This window comes from Jaculus jaculus, chromosome 12 (genome assembly GCF_020740685.1).
Source record: "Jaculus jaculus isolate mJacJac1 chromosome 12, mJacJac1.mat.Y.cur, whole genome shotgun sequence".
Classification (NCBI taxonomy): domain Eukaryota; kingdom Metazoa; phylum Chordata; class Mammalia; order Rodentia; family Dipodidae; genus Jaculus; species Jaculus jaculus.
Genome location: NC_059113.1, coordinates 33891233 through 33911766, shown reverse-complemented (window position 1 = coordinate 33911766; position 20534 = coordinate 33891233). Strand labels below are relative to the sequence as shown.

At 43.8% G+C, this 20534-nt stretch overlaps 2 protein-coding genes across 15 annotated transcripts in view; one reads left to right on the top strand and one right to left on the bottom strand.

Annotated features, from left to right (window-relative positions):
• Pigl (phosphatidylinositol glycan anchor biosynthesis class L) overlaps nucleotides 1-7704 on the bottom strand; it is a 60828-nt gene extending 53124 nt beyond the window's left edge. For 2 of the 12 annotated variants that reach the window (XM_045131254.1, XM_045131255.1), the window contains exon 1: nucleotides 7123-7698. In XM_045131254.1, the coding sequence (XP_044987189.1) occupies nucleotides 7123-7357 (235 nt within the window). In that variant the 5' untranslated portion in view covers nucleotides 7358-7698. Of the gene's footprint in view, nucleotides 1-7122 lie in introns of all 12 variants that reach the window. The other 10 variants (XM_004663102.2, XR_006632919.1, XR_006632924.1 and 7 more) reach the window with 7 other exon arrangements.
• Nucleotides 7705-8384: 680 nt separating this feature from the next.
• The window catches only part of Ncor1 (nuclear receptor corepressor 1), a 194442-nt gene continuing 182292 nt past the window's right edge, over nucleotides 8385-20534 (top strand). For 2 of the 3 annotated variants that reach the window (XM_045131727.1, XM_045131710.1), the window contains exon 1: nucleotides 8766-8881. The gene's annotated coding sequence lies outside the window, so the exon portion shown is untranslated. Of the gene's footprint in view, nucleotides 8496-8765; nucleotides 8882-20534 lie in introns of those variants that run through there. The other variant, XM_045131711.1, reaches the window with a different exon arrangement.

The following is a 20534-nucleotide window of genomic DNA, read 5'->3' as shown; positions in this document are numbered from 1 at the left end:
GCCTGGATCATTTTTTTTTTAACACTTGCATCTTTTCATGGTTCATAGGCACTATTTGTCACTGTGAAATTTTTTAGCTCTAAAACAATCACTTCTCTAAATAGCATTTCTTTTATAGCTTCTCATAATTTAATTAAATCCTCCTTTCCTTGGGCTAGGCAGATGGTTTAGTGGTTAAAGGAGCTTGCTTGCAAAGCCTGTTGGCCTGGGTTCAATTCTCCAGTACCCATGTAAAGCCAGATGCACAAAGTGTTGCATGTATTTGGAGTTCATTTTCAGTGGCAGAAAGCCCTGGTGCACCCATTCTCTCTCTCTGCTTGCAAATAAACAATAAAACATTTTAAAAAATAAAATCTTTCATTTCTATGCTAAAATCCAATTCAAAGCCTGGAGAGATGGCTCAGTGGTTTAAAGGTATTTACTCGCAAAGCCTAATAGCCAAAAGTTATATTCCCTAGTACCCATGTAAAGCCAGATACACAATGTGGTACATGTATCTGGAGTTGGTTTGCAGTGGCAAGAGACCCTGGCATGCCCATTCTCTATGCTTACAAACAAATAAATAAATAAAACAATAAAAAAATCCAATTTACTAGCCATCAGGGAAATGCAAATTAAAACTATATTGAGATTCCATCTCACTTCTGTCAGAATAGCTACCATCATGAAAACAAGTGACAATACATGCTGGTAAGGATGAGGAAAAAGAGGAACCCTTCTACACTGTCGGTAGGAATGCAATCTGGTCCAGCCATTGTGGAAATCAGTGTGGAGGTTCCTGAGACAGCTAAAAATAGATTTACCATATGACCCAGTTATAACCCTTCTAGGCATATATCCTAAGGACTTGTCTCACTACCTTAGAGGTACTTACTCAACCATGTTTACTGCTGCTCTATTCACAATAGCTAGGAAATGGAATCAGCCTAGATGTCCCTCAACTGATGAGTGGATAATGAAGATATGGCATATTCACGCAATGGAGTTCTACTCAGTGGTACAGAAAAATGAAGTTATGAAATCTGCAGGAAAATGGATGGGTCTGGAAAGGATTATACTCAGTGAGGTAATCCAGGCCCAAAAGTCAAATGTCACTTGTTGTCTCTCATATGTGGCTCCTAGCTACAAATGATTGGACTTCTATGTGAGTAGAAATAAAACTCAGTAGCAGAGGCTAGTAAACTAGAAAGGGGATATAAAGGGAACAGAAGGGAGGAGGGCCTTAATAGGATGGTATTGGACATATGTAAGTAGAAGACCAGATTAATGGGGTCAGAAAGGCCTAAGAGAGGTCAGGAGAAGAGACTGAGTAAAGGAAAAGTGGGAGGGCTAAATCAAAATCTAAGAGGATATGAATAAGCCATATAGAAACCTACTTTTTTATTATTTATTATTAAAATTAATTCCACCCATTTCTTTATTCTTTAAGGGAAAAGTGAACTGGAAAATCATGGTCTATTTTGTTAGCCACAGATGGTGGTTCTCAGGGAACCCCACAAAGGTGGCAGAGGTTGGGGAAGGAAATCTACTTGGCCAGGGTGCAGCAGATATTGATATGATTCAATCTCACAGCCACTGTCTGCGGTCACGCAGTGGTCACTTCAGGGATTACTCAGCAGAAGAGTCTAAGGACAGACTAAAGGACAGAGTCTAAGCTCCAAGGTGGGGTCTCTGGTCCATGATAGCGCTTATTGTTAAGCAAGAGCCATGGGAGGTCGTTAACAGGGACATGTTCTGTTCCAACAAGGATGGCTCGAATGCAGTGCACCTCACGACTGTTCCTGAAGTCAGTGGGGAAACCTGGATGGATGGTGTCCTATAGCTACTTGAGGACTCCGAGATGGGAACAGCAGCAGGTGGATGGGTGGGTGGGGAGAAGGCCTAACTTGATATGCTGTTCACAGTACCATGCCTGCACTTCTCTCTGGTATTTCCTGTGATTAGCACAGCTTCAGCTTGGAAGAGGCATCAGCAGAGAAAGATCACTGGGTGGTGCACACGGGACTCATGAAAACAAAGGCCACCAACATCCTGCATGGAAGGCTGGCCAGCACTTAAAGCCTCAGGAATATCAAATCCCAGATTAGTGACAGGACCAGCATAATATAGCTGCTTCAGAATGACTCCAAATCTAATGCTGAGATTTGATTGTAAGTGTTTGGAACACTGGTCGATAGGCCAAAATCCTGTAGGGGATCCAGGACACGGAAGGTGGTTCAGGCCAGTTTTATCTCCATCTCCCCTATGCCACTGAATGAGGAACAGGGGCAAGATAGCCTTTTAAAAAGTAGTCAGCCAGGGACAGAGGCCCAAGGAGGTGCTACCTTGCCTTCCCTGGCAGGACTAGAAGCCACCTATGAGCCAGGCTCATCCAAGATGGCTCCAAGAAATTCGTCAGCAGCAGCTCCCCGCTTCTTCCTCAGCTTAGCACCCTGGGGGCTGGCCCCCTAGAAACCTACTTTTTTGGACAATGGAACACCCAGATGCCATCGATCATTACTAGAAAATTTTCAGTGCCAGGGATGGGATACCTTTCAGGGAGTTGTTGGCCAGGTAGAGTTACTTATTGCTGGGTCCAGGCCTGAAATCCCAGTACCCCAGAGGGAGAAGTAAGAGGCTGTGAGTTCCAGGCCAGCCGAGTGAGTGATTTCCAGGTCAACCTGAGCTAGAGTGAGACCCTCCCTCTGAAAAATAACAAACATCTAAGAGGATATAAATAAATCATATGGAAACCCACTTTTCTGGACAAACTCAGGACCCATAGATTGTTGCTAAAAAATTTTCAGTGCCAGGGATGGGATACCTTCCAGGGAGATCTCTGATGCCCCTAAAAAATGGGCCATTGCTGAGGCCCTTGGTTTCCCACCAGGAATAGATGGCAAGACGCTATTGCTGAAGACTCCACACACTTGGGCTGCAAGGCCACTGAGAAATCCTGCTGGAACTGAGCTGATAACCTCCTCCATGTAGACCAGCTGACAGAGAACTGGAAGAAGCCATTCTGCATGCAGTTCAATGGGTGAGAAATAAATCACCAGTGAAGATACTCAACAGTAGACACTGCATGCCTTATATTTGGCCAGTCAGGCCAAATGAGCCAACGGGTGCAATAGTGGCACATCTGTCATGGTGGAAACAAACTGCTCTCTAATTGGACTAGAGGTCCGCTCCATGGGTGAAAATACATGCCTGATACTGAAAACCTATGACAGGGGTAGTCTTGAGCCCTAGGTGTGTAACGTCTGCTGCTGTCTGGCTACATGTATATACTATGTTCATCAAACTGCCCAGTAAGCACTTCTCTTAATATTCATACCCATATATTAATGCTACTCTCAATTTTGGTTAGACAAGCTTCTCTTTTCAAAAAGATGGTGGTGACCTTGGGGTGACTCAGAAAGCACAATAGTGCTGAGAAGTGACAGAGGAGTGCTCAGCACTGAAACATCTCTATCACACCTTCCAAGGCTCAGGATCCATTGTGGAAGAGGTGGCAGAAAGAACTTAAGGGCCAAAGGAAGGGTAGAACTCCTTACAATGTGCATCTCCAGACACAAAATGGCCTGGACATCCATGATCTTGCAGTGCCTGACACAACCTACACCAAATCATCATAATAGGAGGAAAAGATAATGACATCAAAATAAAAGAGGCTGATTGAGAGGGGGAAGGGGTATGAGGGAGAGTGAAGTTGCAAATGGGAAAGTGGGGGGAAAGAGGGAATTACATTACCATGGTTTATTGTCTACCATTACGGAAGTTGTCAATAAAAAAGAAATTAAATCCAATTCAAGCCAAGTGTGGTGGTATACATCTTTAATCCCAGCACTTGGGAGAGGTTAGAAGGATAGCTGTGAGTTCAAGGCCACCCTGAGCTAGAATGAGAGCCTACCTCCAAAACAAACAAACAAAGAAAAAACACCAAAACCCATAAAAATCTAATTCAGCAGGGGATGTAGCCCAGTGGTAGATCACCTGAGTAGCTTATGCAAGACCCTAGGTACAATTTCTATAACTACAAAACAAACCTTAAGACATTTGCTTTTGAGATGGGTCTTAACTACACTGTCCAGGCTGGCCTTGAATTCATGGCCTCAAATAAGCCTTTTGCTTCAACCTACTGAGTAACTGGGACTAAAAGCATGCATTCCCATTTTTTTTTTTTTTTTTTGCACGGGGGTAAGGGGGGAGGGTTTGGAGGTAGGGTCTCTCTCTGGAGTTCACTATGTAGTCTCAGTCATTCTTCTACCTCTGCCACCAGAGTGCTGGGATTAAAGGCATGATTCACCATGCCTGACTACATTTTTGCAGTCCCACCCCTAACATTTTTTGTTTGTTTTAAAACACAGTAGGTCAGGTTGACCTTACATTTACTAACTTACTGATTCAGTCTTCTGTAGTTAAGGAAGGAAATATGAAATAAGGGGAAAGAATGTATAAAATGTGATACCTGTGAAAAAAATTGTATTAAAATAATCTGTACACAATCAAATGGGTAATAACCCATGGGCAACTTTAAAGCTCAGTTTTATTGCAGTATAATTTAGCATATCACAAAATTACCCATTGTATGCATATAATTTGATTGTTTAATTTACAAAGTTGTGCATTATAGTTTTTTTTTAAATTTTTTTTTTTTTCTTTCAAGTTTTTTTTTTTATTTTTTTATTTATTTTTTTTTTTTAATTTTTATTAACATTTTCCATGATTATAAAAAAATATCCTGTGGTAATTCCCTCCCTCCCCACCCCCACACTTTCCCATTTGAAATTCCATTCTCCATCATATTACCTCCCCATTACAATCATTGTACTTACATATATACAATATCAACCTATTAAGTATCCTCCTCCCTTCCTTTCTCTTCCCTTTATGTCTCCTTTTTAACTTACTGGCCTCTGCTACTAAGTATTTTCATTCTCACGCAGAAGCCCAATCATCTGTAGCTAGGATCCACATATGAGAGAGAACATGTGGCGCTTGGCTTTCTGGGCCTGGGTTACCTCACTTAGTATAATCCTTTCCAGGTCCATCCATTTTTCTGCAAATTTCATAACTTCATTTTTCTTTACTGCTGAGTAGAACTCCATTGTATAAATGTGCCACATCTTCATTATCCACTCATCAGTTAAGGGACATCTAGGCTGGTTCCATTTCCCGGCTATTATAAACAGAGCAGCAATAAACATGGTAGAGCACGTACTTCTAAGGAAATGAGATGAGTCCTTTGGATATATGCCTAGGAGTGCTATAGCTGGGTCATATGGTAGATCAATCTTTAGCTGTTTTAGGAACCTCCACACTGTTTTCCACAATGGCTGGACCAGATTGCATTCCCACCAGCAGTGCAGAAGGGTTCCTCTTTTTCCACATCTCCGCCAACATTTATGATCATTTGTTTTCATGATGGTGGCCAATCTGACAGGAGTGAGATGGAATCTCAATGTAGTTTTAATCTACATTTCCCTGATGACTAGTGCCATTCGTATTTCTTCCTTTGATGCATTATAGTTTTAATTAAACCATCATGGTCAATTTTTGTTTTGTTTGATCTTTTTCTACCATAACACAAGTCCTATCTTTGGAGGTGGAGATGAACACTAAAAGTATGCAGAAAATTGCTCTCCATCACATCATCTGACTTAACTGCTCTGATTTAACATATACATATTTCTAGAATAAAACAGATTTCAAAGTAGCAGGAAGCCCTTTGCTATTATTAGAGGCAAAAGTGAGTTGAGCAGGCATCATAGAGCAGAGATTCCGTTTAGTGCACAATATAGTATGTTCATTGCTTATTTTTTTATTTTAATAACTTATTATTTGAGAAAGAGGGAGAGAGCAAGAAAGAGAAAAAGAGAATTAGTATGCCAGGGCCTCTAGCCACTGCAAATGAACTCCAAATGCATGCACCACCTTGTGCATCTGACTTACATGGGACCTGGGGAATCGAACCTGGGTCCTTAGGCTTTGCAGGCAAGTGCCTTAATCACTAAGTTATCTCTCCAGCCCCTATATGTTTTTAAAATTTATTTTCATTTATTTAGTAGACACAGAGAGAGACAGAGAGACAGACAGTGAGTGAAAATGGGCACACTATGGCCTCTAGCCACTACAAACGAACTCCAGATGCATGCATCACCATGTGTATCTGGCTTACATGGGACCTGGAGAATCGAACCTGGGTGCTTAGGCTGTAATCACTAAGTTATCTCTTCAGCCCCTATTTTTTTTAAATTTATTGTTACTTATTTATTATACAGAGAGAGGGAGAGAAAGAGAGACAGAGAGTGAGAATGGGTACATCAGAGCCTCTAGCCACTACAAATGAACTCCAGATGCATGCGTCACCATGTGCATCTGGAGAATCGAATCTGAGTCCTTAGGCTTCGCAGGCATGCGCCTTAACCGCTAACCTATCTCTCCAGCCCAGCCCCTATTTTTGTAAACATATTTTCATTTGTTTGCAAACAGAGAGAGAGATAGAGAATGGGTACACCAGGTCCTCTAACCCGCTGCAAATGAACTCGAGATTCATGTGTCACTTTGCATGTGGGCAACAGGGAATGGAACTCAGGTCGTTAGGCTTTGCAGACAAGCGCCCTAACCGCTTAGCCATCTCTCCCAGCCCTTATGGCTCATTTTTAATCTATAGGGTTATTATTCTTGATCCATCTGCAAATCACTGGTTACACAGAATATCGAGTACGGGCCCAGCACAGTGGCTTCTGCCTGCAATCTTAGGACTGGGGAGGCTGAGGCAGGAGGATCATCGCCTGGGTCAGCCTGAGCTGCAGAGTAAGTTCCTGTCTTCAAACAAAACCCCCAAGTAGTCAGTTTCCAATGGAAATGCAGGTACTGAATGGAACCAATGGCTCGCAACTACTTTTCTTCTCAATCCTGCTAGAAAAGAACGGAGTAGGCTCGCTGTGGACCTAACCACCTCGGAAGCCCGCCGCTCCCATGCTCAGCCCGTGGTGAGTCCAGACAAAGGGACCGTCGGTGTATTCACTTAGCTTTCTCTAACAGAAAACCGTTTGGGAAGAAGCCGACTGAGATGGATTAGTGTTCCAAGTCCCTTCACAACCCCGGCTTCCAGCGACCGTCCTTCCGCCTCCTTACCTGTGGAGAAGCAGAGCACCGACACCAGGTGCTTCAGGCGGGCCAAGCCCAGCACCGTGGGAGCAAAGAACATGGCTTCATCGTCCGGGTGCGCGATCACCAGAAGGGCCCGGCTTCCGACTCCCGGCAGGCCAGTATCCCCCCGAGTCGTCATTTGTTCTGCGTTTTCCCATGCCCGGAGGAATCCCCACACTAGGACCGCCACAAACACACACAGGAGGCCCAGCACTTCCATGCTGGGTGAGTGGCACCGCGCCTGCGCAGGCGCGAAGTCTGCGCTGACCCTGTCCGGGCTGGAAACCCGAACCCGCTGAAATTGAGTTCCGTGGTTGAGTGCGTTGTGGTTTAAGCCTGTTAGATGTATGCTCTCCTTTTGATGCAGGGTTTAGAAACTCTTGTGCCGGCTTTCAAGAACCCTATGCTGTCCGATGTAGTGTTTCTTACAATCGAGTGGGTTTTAAAAGGAAGTATTTTATTCCTATTATTGTTACTATTTTGAAATGGGATCGCTCTCTGTAACTGGCTGACTTGGAATTTGCTGTATAGACTAACTAGGCTATAGTGGAACTTGCAGCGATCTTCACGCCTTCCCCGAGTCTCAGGCGTTGTGCTACTATGCAAGGCTAAAAAAAAAAAAAAAAAAAAAAAGGAAACATTAAAAAAATAATTTTAAAATTTAAAAATCTTGAGGAATTCAAGGAGGGAGTTTTATAATTATATAGACAGTCCGTTATCCAGACCAAAAAAAAAAAAAGGAAGAAAAAGTTTTCCCAAACGGCTCACTACATCAACTTTGTGTTTACTGTTTCTATTTCGGGCTGGAAAGGATGGTAGCTGTTCTCAAGGATAAATATGCGGTTATAGAAAACGTCATTTCATCCGAAGAGAAGGGCCGAGTGTGGGTCAGGAGGGCCGCAACTCCTCTGGAGTTACACATTCAGGAGCAAGCTGGCGTCGCCCGCCATTTCGGAGAAGACCCGGGGGCGGTGGTGACCGGGGCGGTGGGGGGCGGCGTTCAAGTGCCGGCTAGGTGGATTAGCTCCCCGGGGCCACGTGGGCTCGGGTTTTTCCCTCCAGGCCGCGGCCGACCCGCAGAAGGGCGGGGAGGGGGAGGGAGGGGGTCGCGGGGCCAGCGGCAGGTTTCAGCGTCCTCTTCTTTCCCACGCCTGAGCGCGCGCACGCACGCACGCACGCACGCACGCACGCACGCACGCGCGCGAGTGTCCGGCTCGAGGCGGGCGGGGCGTGGCGGGGCGGAGGGGCTGGTGACGCTCCAGGCCCGGGTACGCGATGGCGCCCGCGCGGGCTTCAGCCTCGGGGAGCCGCGGCGCGGAGCGAAGTGGCGCGGGTTGGACCCAGGAAACCCGAGCGAGGTAGGGGCTGCGCTCGGCCGGGGGAAGGACGGAGTCCGGTCCCGAGGCTCCGGAAGGAGGCGGAGCCGGCGTCGGGGCCGCGGCCGCGGCCGCGCGGTCCGGGAGGGAGGGAGGGAGGGAGGGGGTGGTGGCGAGCGGAGCGGAGCGGAGGGGAGGAGGGAGAGGGGGGTTGAGTCAAGATGGCGGCCGAGGTGGCGAAGCAGCAGCAGCGGCGACGGCGGCGCTGGCGGCGGCGGCCGGAGTGAACGTCCAGCTCGCCGAGGCCGAGCCCGGGCCGGGCGGAGGGCCGCGCGCCGGGGGAGGGCGGAGGAGACGGAGAGAGGCTCGCGCCCCGCCGCCCCAGGCCGTGGTGGTGTGCGCCGGCTCCCACGCTCCCGTCTGCTCTGGTAAGTAGGCCCCGGCGCCCGCAGCCCGGTCTCGGCGAGGAGGAGGACGAGGGTGTTGGCTGATCGTCCGGGAGCCTCCGAGGAGTCGCAGGGCCCCGGCCATCCCTCTACCCCGCCGCGGCTTGTCTGCCCGTGGCGAAGGGACCGCTCGGGGTCGGGACACGTCGCTGCCGCCCAGGCCTCTTCCTCTCGGCCGTCCTCTGGGGCGAGTGGGGCGCGCCGGGGAGCTCGGCCGGACTAGTGGGAGCGTACGGAGTTTGGAGGAAGAATGCCCCCCCCCCCCCCCGAGCTCGGGCCCGGGTCAACCCGAGATGTCCGTCGTTGTGGAGAGAGGACGTGCGGATCCTGCAAGGCTGGAGGGAGGGGGGGGGCGGCCGGAGCGGAGACGACGCCCGAGCTGAGGTCCCCGGGTGGGGCAGGCGCAGGTGACAGGCCCGAGCACCCTCGCAGCGGCGGGAGTCGGTGGCGAGTGTGGCACGGTCCAGGGCGGGTGACAGCGATGGACAAGTGCGTGGGGAGCAAACTAGTTCATCTTTCTAATCCGGTGTTCTTCGCGGTGTCAGTGCGGAGGGGTTGGCGGTGCTGAAGATGCACAGGTCCGAACCGTCTACCTCTCGCCGTTTGTTATTGGTGTTTCTGTGTGCCAAGCGGGCGAGCGCTCCTCTTTTCGTAGGTTTGTGTGTATGTGTAGTGTGTGTGGGGCCTGGATGGGTGTGGGGGACGGCGGCAACTAGGATTTGAGGAAATCAGTCTTAACGGAGAGAAGGTAGCATGCTTCAAGTGGACTGCATCTGGAAGACTCATGTACTTAAAGGGAATGGGTGGGAATAAGTGGTAGTTGTGAGAAGTATTTGCTCAGGGGATTTGCATGCTGTGCGTCCTGTTCTAGACGTTCCAGAGTTAACCTTGGAGAGTAGTGTAATCTTTGGGATTAGTATATTCACCTGCATCTGATTTGCTTCCCTGATTGTTTACTAATTATATTTAAATTTATATTCGTTGTGTGCACCCTATTGGGAGAATAATAGGAGGCTGAACATGGCATTATGCGAAGAGCAACGGGCCTGGGATTTTTAAGTACGTACACATATTCATTCATTTGTTCAGCATATCTTGATTAATATCTGTTGATGGTTCTGGCTCACATGGATTATCTGGTGCATAACTGAAGAATTGATTGAGGTGTGCGATATTTAAAAAATAATTCATCTGGGGACCCGGAGGCGCTGGCCTGCAAATAGTAACCATCTGGGTTTGTTTCCCTGGTACCCAGGCAAAATCAGATGCCCAAAGTGGCGTTTGCATCTGGAGTTCATTTGCAGTGGTTGGAGGCCCTGGTGTGTTCATTCTCCAATGTCTCTTTTCTCTCTCTGTGCTTGCACATAAAAAAGAAAAAAATCCCCCCCCCCCAAAAAAAACCCTAATTCATCAGGTTTTTGGAGACAGGGTTTCACACTGTAGCACTTTTTGGAACTCACTGTGTAGCCCAGGATGGCCACCATCTTATGATGCCCCTGCCTCTACCTCCTGAGTGCTGGGATTACTAGTATGCACCATCACACCTGGCCTTTTACGTTTACTTTTTAATAGTTTGAGAAAATGTTTTGGGTCTCCCAATGTATTGGGTGAACTAATTTATATTTGCAGGATTTGATCAGTTAAAAATTCTCATCTGGACATGAGTACGAGTTACAGAAGAAATAACTACAGATTACTAGAGAGAATTTTTTTTTTCCAATTTATTAGAATCCAGTGAGAGGACTGGGGAGATGGTCCAGTGGTTAAAGGCACATGTCTGCAAAGCTGGCTGGCCCAGGTTTGATTCCCCAGTGCGCAGCCAGATGCACAAACTGGTACATGTGTCTGGAATTTGTTTGCAGTGACTACAGGCACTGGCACACCGATTCTCTCTCCCTTATAAAAAAATATTTTTAAAAATTTAGTGGAAATTTATTTTGATTACACTTCCCAGTTTGTCTTGCCTGAAATGCACCTGTTAATGAAATCAAGGTGCATGTGTGTATATAAAATGCACACACTAGAGAGTGATTGCTTACAATACCAAAGTACTTCTCTTTCATTATAGGAAAGGTTTGCCATATGTTGAACTTCTCCCCCAGAGAAAATGTAATACTAAGAGTTCTACTTCTTTTTGTTATTAACTGGTAATTTGGGATATGTTCAACCTTTATGTGCTTCAGTTTCCTCTTCTATAATATTAGAAAAACAACTGCCCCTGTAGCATTTGCTGTTGTGAGCCTAATGGGAGTTAATAATTATGAAATTGTTTGAACCAAGTTGAAAGGGCTGTTTGTGTGAGTTAGTAGCAGGTCCTCTGTGACCCTGTGACTTTATCTGTAAATCTCACAGATTGCTGAGACTTTCCACCTTGTATTGTAGGTATTTAGGTACATGTTTATCTCTGCTTGAAAGCAGGACAGGCCCTTGTCTGATTTTATCTTTATGAAGCACTAGGAGGCTGTGGGTGCTTAACTGTGTGAGCACGTGTGTAGAATATTGACACTGCAGATTTTATTTTTTTTTTGGCTTTTTGAGGTAGGGTCATACTTTAGCCCAGGTTGACCTGTAATTCACTATTAGTCTCAGGGTGGCCTTGAACTCACTGAGATCCTCCCACCTCTACCTCCTCCTCCTGGGATTAAAGGCTTGCACCACCACACCTGGCTGCAATTTAAATTTTTTTTTTTAAATTTTCATTTATTTATTTGAAAGCAACAGACAGAGAGAGAAAGAGGCCGATAGAGAGAATGGGCACTCCAGGGTCTCCAGCCCTTGTGCATTTGGCTAATGTGGGTGCTGGAGAATTGAACCTGGATCCTTTGGTTTTGCAGGCAACTGCCTTAACTCCTAAACCGTTCCTCCAGCCCCCCTTTTTTTTTTTTTTTTGAATAAGTAAATGCAGAAGTCTAATTAGAAAAATGTATTCAAGCCGGGCGTGGTGGCGCACGCCTTTCATCCCAGCACTTGGGAGGCAGAGGTAGGAGGATCGCCATGAGTTCAAGGCCACCCTGAGATGACTGAGTTAATTCCAGGTCAGCCTGGACCAGAGTGAGACCCTACCTTGAAAAACCAAAAAAGAAAGAAAAGGAAAGAAAAATGTATTCACACAACTTACCAAAATAGACCTGTTGTCTGAAGACATTTATATAGCTGTGATTCTCCCCATGGGGGAAAATTTTAATTAAAAAAAATATTTATTTCAGAAAAAGAGAATTGCTGCACCAGGGCCTTTGCCACTGACCTTGAACTCCAGACCCTTGTGCCACCTAGTGGGCATGTGTGACCTTGCGCTTGCCTCACCTTTGTGCATCTGGCTAAGGTGGGATCTGGAGTCAAACATGGGTCCTTAGGCTTTGCAGGCAAGTGCCTTAACCACTAAGCCAACTCTCCAGCCAGGAAATTTTTTAAAAAAATTTATTTATTTATTTATTGGAGGGGCGCTCAGATAGAGAGAATGGGCATGTTAATGCTTCTCTACTGCAAACAAACTCCAGATATGTGCACCACCTTGTGCATCTGGATGAATTGAACCTAGGTCTTTAGGGTTCACAGGCAAGTGCCTTAACTGCTAAGCCATTTTTTAAAAATATTTTTTAAACTTATTTGTTCATTTTTATTTATTTATTTTTAGAGCGACAGAGAGGGAGAGAGGGATAATGGGTGCGCCAGGGCCTCCAGCCACTACAAACAAACTCCAGATGCATGCACCCCCTTGTGCATCTGGCTAATGTGGGTCCTGGGGAGTCAAGCCTTGAACTGGGGTCCTTAGGCTTCACAGGCAAGTGCTTAATCCCTAAACCATCTCTCCAGCCCTGCTAAGCCAATTTTACAGCCCGGAAAAAAATATTTTTTAAGTTAGATAATCTCATTGATTTAAATAAAAAGTGAAACTCTAAATGTTTAGATTGTCTTTAAGTAAAAAATTTTAAAAAAGATATAAATGTGGGAAATTATTGTTTGTTTGAATTTAATTGAGTAGAAATTTGTCCCAGGATCAGGCAGGCGTAGATTATTCCAATTTTCAAAGATTTGTCTGTCTTCATCCCTCCCTTCCTTTTTCTTTCTTTTCTCTCTTTTTTGGTGGTGGTTCAAGGTAGGGTCTCACTCTAGCCCAGGCTGACCTGGAATTCACTATGTAGTCTCAGGGTGTCTTCAGACTCACAGTGATCCTCCTACCTCTGCCTCCCTAGTTCTGGGATTAAAGGTGTACACTACCATGCCTGGCTTTCCTTTTTCTTTCTTTTATTTATGTTTTGTTTTTTCAAGGTAGGGTTTCATTCTAGCCCAGTCTGACTTGGAACTCACCTCTCAGGGTGGCCTCCAGTTCACTGCCATTCTTCTATGTCTGCCTCCCAAGTGCTAGGATTAAATGCATGCACCATCACACCTAGCCTTTTATTTTTATTTGGTGAAATGCTGAGGGTTTCTTGCCATTATTGTTTTTTGTTTTTAAATATTTATTTATTTATTTGAGGGCGATAGGCAGAGAGAGAAAGAGGCAGATAGAATAGGTGCGCCAGGGCTTCCAGTCACTGCAAATGAACTCCAGATGCATGCGCCCCCTTGTGCATATGGCTAATGTGGGTCCTGGGGAATTGAGCCTCCAACCGGTGTCCTTAGGCTTCACAGGCAAGCGCTTAACTGCGAAGCCATCTCTCCAGCCCGCCATTATTGTTTTAAAGCAAGGGCTTGGGATATTCCAGGGATTGATGTAGGTTAGTGTGAGGTTATTTCTCAGTTTGTGTCTGTGTTTGGTTTTTTAATTCTCCCCCTCCCTCCAGGCAGAGTCTCACTTTAGCCCAAGCTGACCTGGAACTCTCTCACTAGTCCCAGGCTGGCCTAAAGCTCACAGTAATCCTCTTACCTCTGCCTCCCCAGTGCTGGGAATAAAAAGCATGAGTCACCATACCTGGCTGGTTTTTTTTTTTTTTTTAATATTTTATTTATTTGAGAAGGAGAAAGAGGGAGAAAGAGAGTAAATGGGCACACCAGGGCCTCAATCACTGCAAACTCCAGAGCATGTACCGCTTTGTGCATCTGGCTTATGTGGGTCCTGGAGCATTAAACCATGATCCTTTGGCTTTGCAGGCAAATCTCTTAACTGCTAAGGCATCTCTCCAGCCCTGCTGTTTGGTTTTTTGAGATGGGGTCTCACTCTGTCATTCAGGCTGACTTTAAACTTGTGGCAACTGCCTCTTAGTGTTGGGAATACAGGGATGCACTACCATGCCAGGGAGTTTTTCCTTTCTCTCTTTTTTTATTTAACCTCAGTTTTAATTATGTCTGTCTTAATTGTAATTTCAAATTCTTATTGGTGCCTGGAAATGATAATACTCTTTCATATTTAGTTACTTCCATTTGTTCTTTTTAAGTTATTTATTTTGAGATAGGGTCTTGATATGCTGCTGCCCAGGCTGGTCTCTGATACCTGAAGACCAGAGATCCTTGTGCCTCAGCCTCCCAGATCATGGAACTACCAGGTAGTTCCATGTCCAGCTCCAAAAAGTAGTCTTGATAGTCAAGACAGTATCTTTTTTTTTTTTTTTTTTAATTCGGTTTTTCAAGATAGGGTCTCACTCTAGCCCATGGTGACCTGGAATTCACCCATTTATCCTGTAGTCTCAGTGTGGCCTTGAATTTACAGAGATCCTCCTACCTCAGCCTCCCATGTGCTGGGATTGAAGGTGTGCGCCAGTATGCCCTGCTCAGGACTCCTTAGGAGTGTTGAAAAACTGACAAGAGCTGAGGAGATGGTTCAGCTACTAAAGGTCCTTGTTTGTAGAGAGGGTGTTGGCTGGTTTCCGTTCTCCATGCATCCAAGTAAAGTCAGATGTAAAGTGTAATTTTTTTTTTTTTTTGGTGCCACATGTGTACTGACATACACACAAATGTATAATTAAAAAAGAAAACAAAAACAATAACAAGGTTTTGCTACGTAGCAGCAGCTGTGTAGAGCATTTGGCTTTTATTTTGGTATTTTGTGGTAGGTGTTTTTTTTTCCCCCCTGAGGTAGGGTCTCACTCCTGTCCAGGCTGACCTAGAATTAACTGTGTAGTCTCTTCACCCCTAGATTTATTTTTTCTCTCTTCTTTCATTCATTCATTCATTCATTAATTTTTTCCAGGTAGGGGTCTCCCTCTAGCCCAGGCTGACCTGGAACTTACTCTGTAGTCTCAGGGTGGTCTTGAATGCAATGGCTATCCTCTTACCTCTGCCTCCCAAGTGATGGGATTAAAGGCGTGTCCCACCATACCCGCCTACTTTGAATTTTCAAAAAACAGATGTCATATTTATTTCAGAGCCAAGAGAGGGTATAGGTGCGCCATGGCCTCTTGTGTCTGGGTATTAGGGAATCAAACCCTGCTAATCAGGCTTTGCAAGCAGGCATCTTTAACTATGGAACCGTGTCCCAATCCCACTTGTAGTTTATCTTGACCTAGTGACATTTAAGGATTTTCAGTTTTCAGTATTGTCGTGATGAAAATTTATTGTGCTAGTGAGTAGTAATCACAGACCCAAGCAGAGTATTTTATAAATTTGGTGATTTGCTTGTTTCACTTACTCTGACCTCTAGATAGATAGATAGATAGATATACACACATATATATATAATTTATTTTATTTTATTTTGTTTTTTTGAGGTAGGGTCTCTCTTCGGCTCAGGCTGACCTGGACTTCACTATGTAATCTTAGGGTGGCCTCAAACTCACAGTGGTCCTCCTACCTCTGCATCCTGAGTGCTGGAATTAAAAGGCTTACACCACTATGTCCTGCTTTTTTTCTTCCCTTTTTAATTATCAGTCTTCTTGCCTTGCCTTTATTGTGCTGGAATTACAGGCATGGGGCATCAAAATCATCTTGATTTTATGTTGAAAAGCCATTTATAATTAGTTTGTCACCTGTTGCCCCCCACCCCAAACTGTTGGCAGTCTAAAGCAGAGCATGTTGGGCAACTAGTCTACCATTGAGCCACATTCCTAACCCTTAATTTTCTAAAAATACTCATGCTATAAAATTTACAGGAAAAGATGTATTGTTCTCTTGTAAGTTCATAATCTTCCAATAAATACTGAAATATGACATATTTGCTTATTCTATTTGGGCTGTTAAATATATCTATTTTGAAATTTTCAATCCCTGCGTGGTGGTTCTTGCCTGTAATCTCAATACTTTGAGGAAGAAACTGGAGGATCCCTGAAAGTTTAAAGCTAGCCTAATATACATAGCAAGCTAAAGATTAGCTAAGGGTTACATAGCAAGATCCTATTTCAGAAAACAAAATAAAGAAACAAAAGAAAAAGAAAAAAAGAACAAAAAAATGTTTCTTCTTTTTCTATGCTCTTTTGTGATGTTCTTTTTTTATAATCATGGAAAATGTTAATAAAAATTGAGAAAAAAAATTTTAAAAAGTATCCCATGGTAATATCCTCCTTCCCCCCCCCCCCACTTTCCCCTTTGAAATTCCATTCTCTATCATATCCCCTCCCCGTCTAGATCAGTCTCTCTTTTATTTTGATGTCATGGTCTTTTCCTCCTCTTATGATGGTCTCGTGTAGGTAGTATCAGGCACTATGAGGTCATGGATATCCAGGCCGTCTTATATCTGGAGGAGCATGTTGTAAGGAGTCCTACCCTTCCTTTGGCTCTTATATTCTTTCTGCCACCTCTTCCGCATTAGAGTAGGAGCCTTGGAAGGTGTGATCGAGATGTTACTTAGTACTCCAGTCATTTCTTTCCAGCACTATGATACCTTCTGAGTCATCCCAAAGTCACTGCCATCTGAAAAGAGAAGATTCTCTACCCAAAGTGAGAGTAGCGTTAATATAAGGGTATGAACATTAAGAGAAGTGCTGACTGGGCAGTTTGATAAGCATAGCATATACATTTTTCCAGACATCAGCAGATGTTACATCCCTGGGGCTCATGACTGTTTTAAGTTTTCTGTATCAGGGATGTGTTTCCCCCAAGGAGTGGGCCTCCAGTCCAGTTGGAGGGCAGTTGGTTTCCATCATGACAGACATGCCACTATTACACCTGTTGGCTCATTTGGGCTGGCTAGCCAATTATAAGGCTTGCAGTGTCCACTGTTGAGTATCTTCACTGGTGGTATCTCTTTCTCCCATTGAACTACATGTAGAGTGGCTTCTTCCAGCTTTCTGTCAGCTGGTCTACATGGAGGAGGTTATCAGCTCAGTTCCAGCAGGATTTCTCAGTGGCCTTGCAGCCCAAGTATGTGTAGTCTTCAGCAATAGGGTCTTACCATATATTCCTGGTGGGAAACCAAGGGCCTTAGCAATGGCCTATAATGTTTTGGGGGCACCAGGGACCTCCTTGGCCAACAACTCACCTGAAGTTATCCCATCCCTGGCACTGAAAAATTTTCTAACAACGATCTATGGCTCCTGAGTGTTCTGTTGTCTGAAACCGGAGGATTCCATATGATTTATTTGCATCCTCTTATATTTTGATTAGCCCTCCCTCCACCTTTCCTTACTCAATCTCTTCCCCTGACCTCACTTTGGGCCTTTTCACCCCTGTTAATCTATTCTTACAATACCAACCTATTAAGTACCCCCCTCCCTTCCTTTCTCTTCCCTTTATATCTCCTTTTTAATTTAATGGTCTTTGCTACTGAGTTTTTTCCTTTTCTTTACTGCTGAGTAGAACTCCATTGTATAAATGTACCACATCAGTTGAGGGACATGTAGGCTGGTTCCATTTCCCAGCTATTATGAATTGTGTGGCAATAAATATGGTTGAGCACGTACTTCTAAGGAACTGGGTTGAGTCCTTAGGATATATGCCTAGGAGTGCTATAGGTGGGTCATGTGGTAGATCACTTTTTAGCTGTCTTAGGAACCTCCACACTGATTTACACAATAGCTGGACCAGTTTTCATTCCCACCAATAGTGTAGAAGAAGAGTTCTTTTTCCACATCCCCGCCAGCATTTATGATCATTTGTTTTCATGATGGCAGCCAATCTGACAGGAGTGAGATGGAATCTCAATGTAGTTTTAATCTGCATTTCCCTGATGAGTAGGGATGTAGAATATTTTTTTAGATGCTTATATGCCATCCATATTTCTTCTTTTGAGAACTCTCTTCTAAGCTCTATAGCCCATTTTTTAATTGGCTTGTTTGACTTCTTATTATTTAACTTTTTGAGTTCTTTGTATATCCTAGCTATTAATCCTCTATCAGATATATAGCTGGCAAAGATTTTTTTCCCATTGTGTAGGTTGCCTCTTTGCTTTACTCACAGTGTCCTTTGCTGTACAAAATCTTTGTAATTTCATGACATCCCAGTGGTTAATGTGTGGTTTTATTGCCTGAGCAATTGGGGTTATATTCAGAAAGTCTTTGCCAAGACCAATATGTTGTAGGGTTTCCCCTACTTTTTTCTCTAGCAATTTCAGAGTTACAGGTCTGATGTTAAGGTCTTTAGCCCATTTGGATTTAATTCTGTGCATGAAGAGAGAGAAGAATCTATTTTTATCCTTCTACAGATACATATCCAGTTTTCCCAGCACCATTTGCTGAAGAGGCTGTCTTTTCTCCAATGTGTATTTTTGGCATTTTTATCAAATATCAGGTGTCTATAGCTACCTAGGCTTATATCTGGGTCCTCTATTATGTTCCATTGATCTGCATATCTGCTTTTGTGCCAGTACCATGCTGTTTTTGTTACTTTGGCTCTGTAGTATAGGTTAAAATCAGGTATGGTGATACCTCCCAACTTATTTTTGTTGCTCAGTATTATTTTAGATATTTGAGGTTTTTTGTGATTCCAGATGAATTTTTGGATTGTTTTTTCTATTTCCGTGATGTATGCCATTGGAATTTTGATGGGGATTGCATTAAATGTGTAGATTGCTTTTGGTAAGATTGCCATTTTCACAATATTGATTCTTTCAATCCAGGAACAAGGGATGTTTTTCCATTTCCTAGTGTCTCCTGCAATTTTTCGCTTGAGTGTTTTATAGTTTTCATTGTAGAGATCCTTTATTTCCTTGGTTAGGTTTATTCCAAGGTACTTTATTTTCTTTGATGCAATTGTGAATGGGAGTGATTCTCTGATTTCATCTTCTGTATGTTTGTTGTTAGCATATAAGAATGCTACTGATTTCTGTGTATTTATTTTGTATCCTACATGGCTCTAGGTGTTTATCAGCTCTAACAGTTTGCTGGTAGAGTCTTTAGGGTCCTTTATATATAGAATCATGTTATCTTCAAATAATGATAACTTGATCTCTTCCTTTCCAATTTGTACCCCTTTTATGTGCGTCTCTTGCCTTATTGCTATGGCTAAAACTTCCAGTACTATATTAAATAAAAGTGGGGACAGTGGACACCCTTGTCTTGTTCCTGATTTTAGTGGAAAAGCTTCCAGTTTTTCCCTATTTAGTAATATGTTGGCTGTAGGCTTGCCATAAACAGCCTTTATTATATTGAGATATGTTCCTTCTGTTCCCAGTCTCTGTAGGACTTTTATCATGAAGGGATGTTGGATTTTGTCAAACGCTTTCTCTGCGTCTAATGAGATGATCATATGATTTTTGTCCTTCAACCCATTTATATAATGTATTACATTTATTGATTGAGAATTATCTTTTTTTAGGTAGTTAATTTCTCCTGGAAATAACATAAATATGTAACTTTGAAAAGGTTTGAACTTTTGTTCAAAGATGTTTATACATAACTTTATAAAAAATTTTTATTTAGTTTTTTTTTTTTTTTTCAAGGTAGGGTCTCACTAACTGAGGCCTACCTGGAATTCACTCTGTAGCCTCAGGGTGGCTTCAAACTCACTGTGATCCTCCAAAGGCATGCACCACTATGCCTGGCTTATTTATTTATCTTATTTGTCTTAGTCTAGCCCAAACTGACATAGAATTCACTCTATTTCAAGCTGGCCTTGAATTCACAGTGAACCTTCTACCTCTGCCTCACGAGTGCTGGGATTCAAGGTCTGCAGTACCATGCCAGATCATATAATTTTTGTTTGTTTATTTGTGAGAAGGAGAGAGAGAAAAGGAATGGGCACACTAGGGCCTGTGCCACTGCAGACGAACTCCAGATGCATGTGCTACCTTATGCATCTTGCTTTATGTGGATACTGGGGATTAGAACCTGGGTCCTTTGGCTTTCCAAGCAAGCACCTTAACCTCTAAGCCATCTCTCCAACCCTTGTTTTTTTAAGATAAGTTCTCACTCTGTAGCTCAGGCTGGCCTGGAACTATATAGCCCAAGCTGGCCTTCAACTTGTGACCCTCTTATTTCAGCCTTCTAAATGTTGTATTTACAGGCATAAGCCACCATGCCCAGTAGCATTACTTGTTTTTTTCTTTTTTTTTTTTTCGAGAAGAGTCTAAGTAGCATTACTTTTAAATAGGTTCCTTTAAGTCATTTTTAAAATAATTGGAATGAAGTTGGACATAGTGGTACACAATATGGTCCTGATGTTTAGCAAGTCTAGTAAGGCTGATAGTTGTGACTTCTAGGCCAACCTGTGCTTAAGGAGATTGTCTCAGAAAAGGAGTGGGAAAAAGGTATTCATAATTAAATCAAAACATGTGCTTTCTAGGAGCTAAGGCCTAAAATAGGCACTTGTGAATGTATCAACTGTAGGA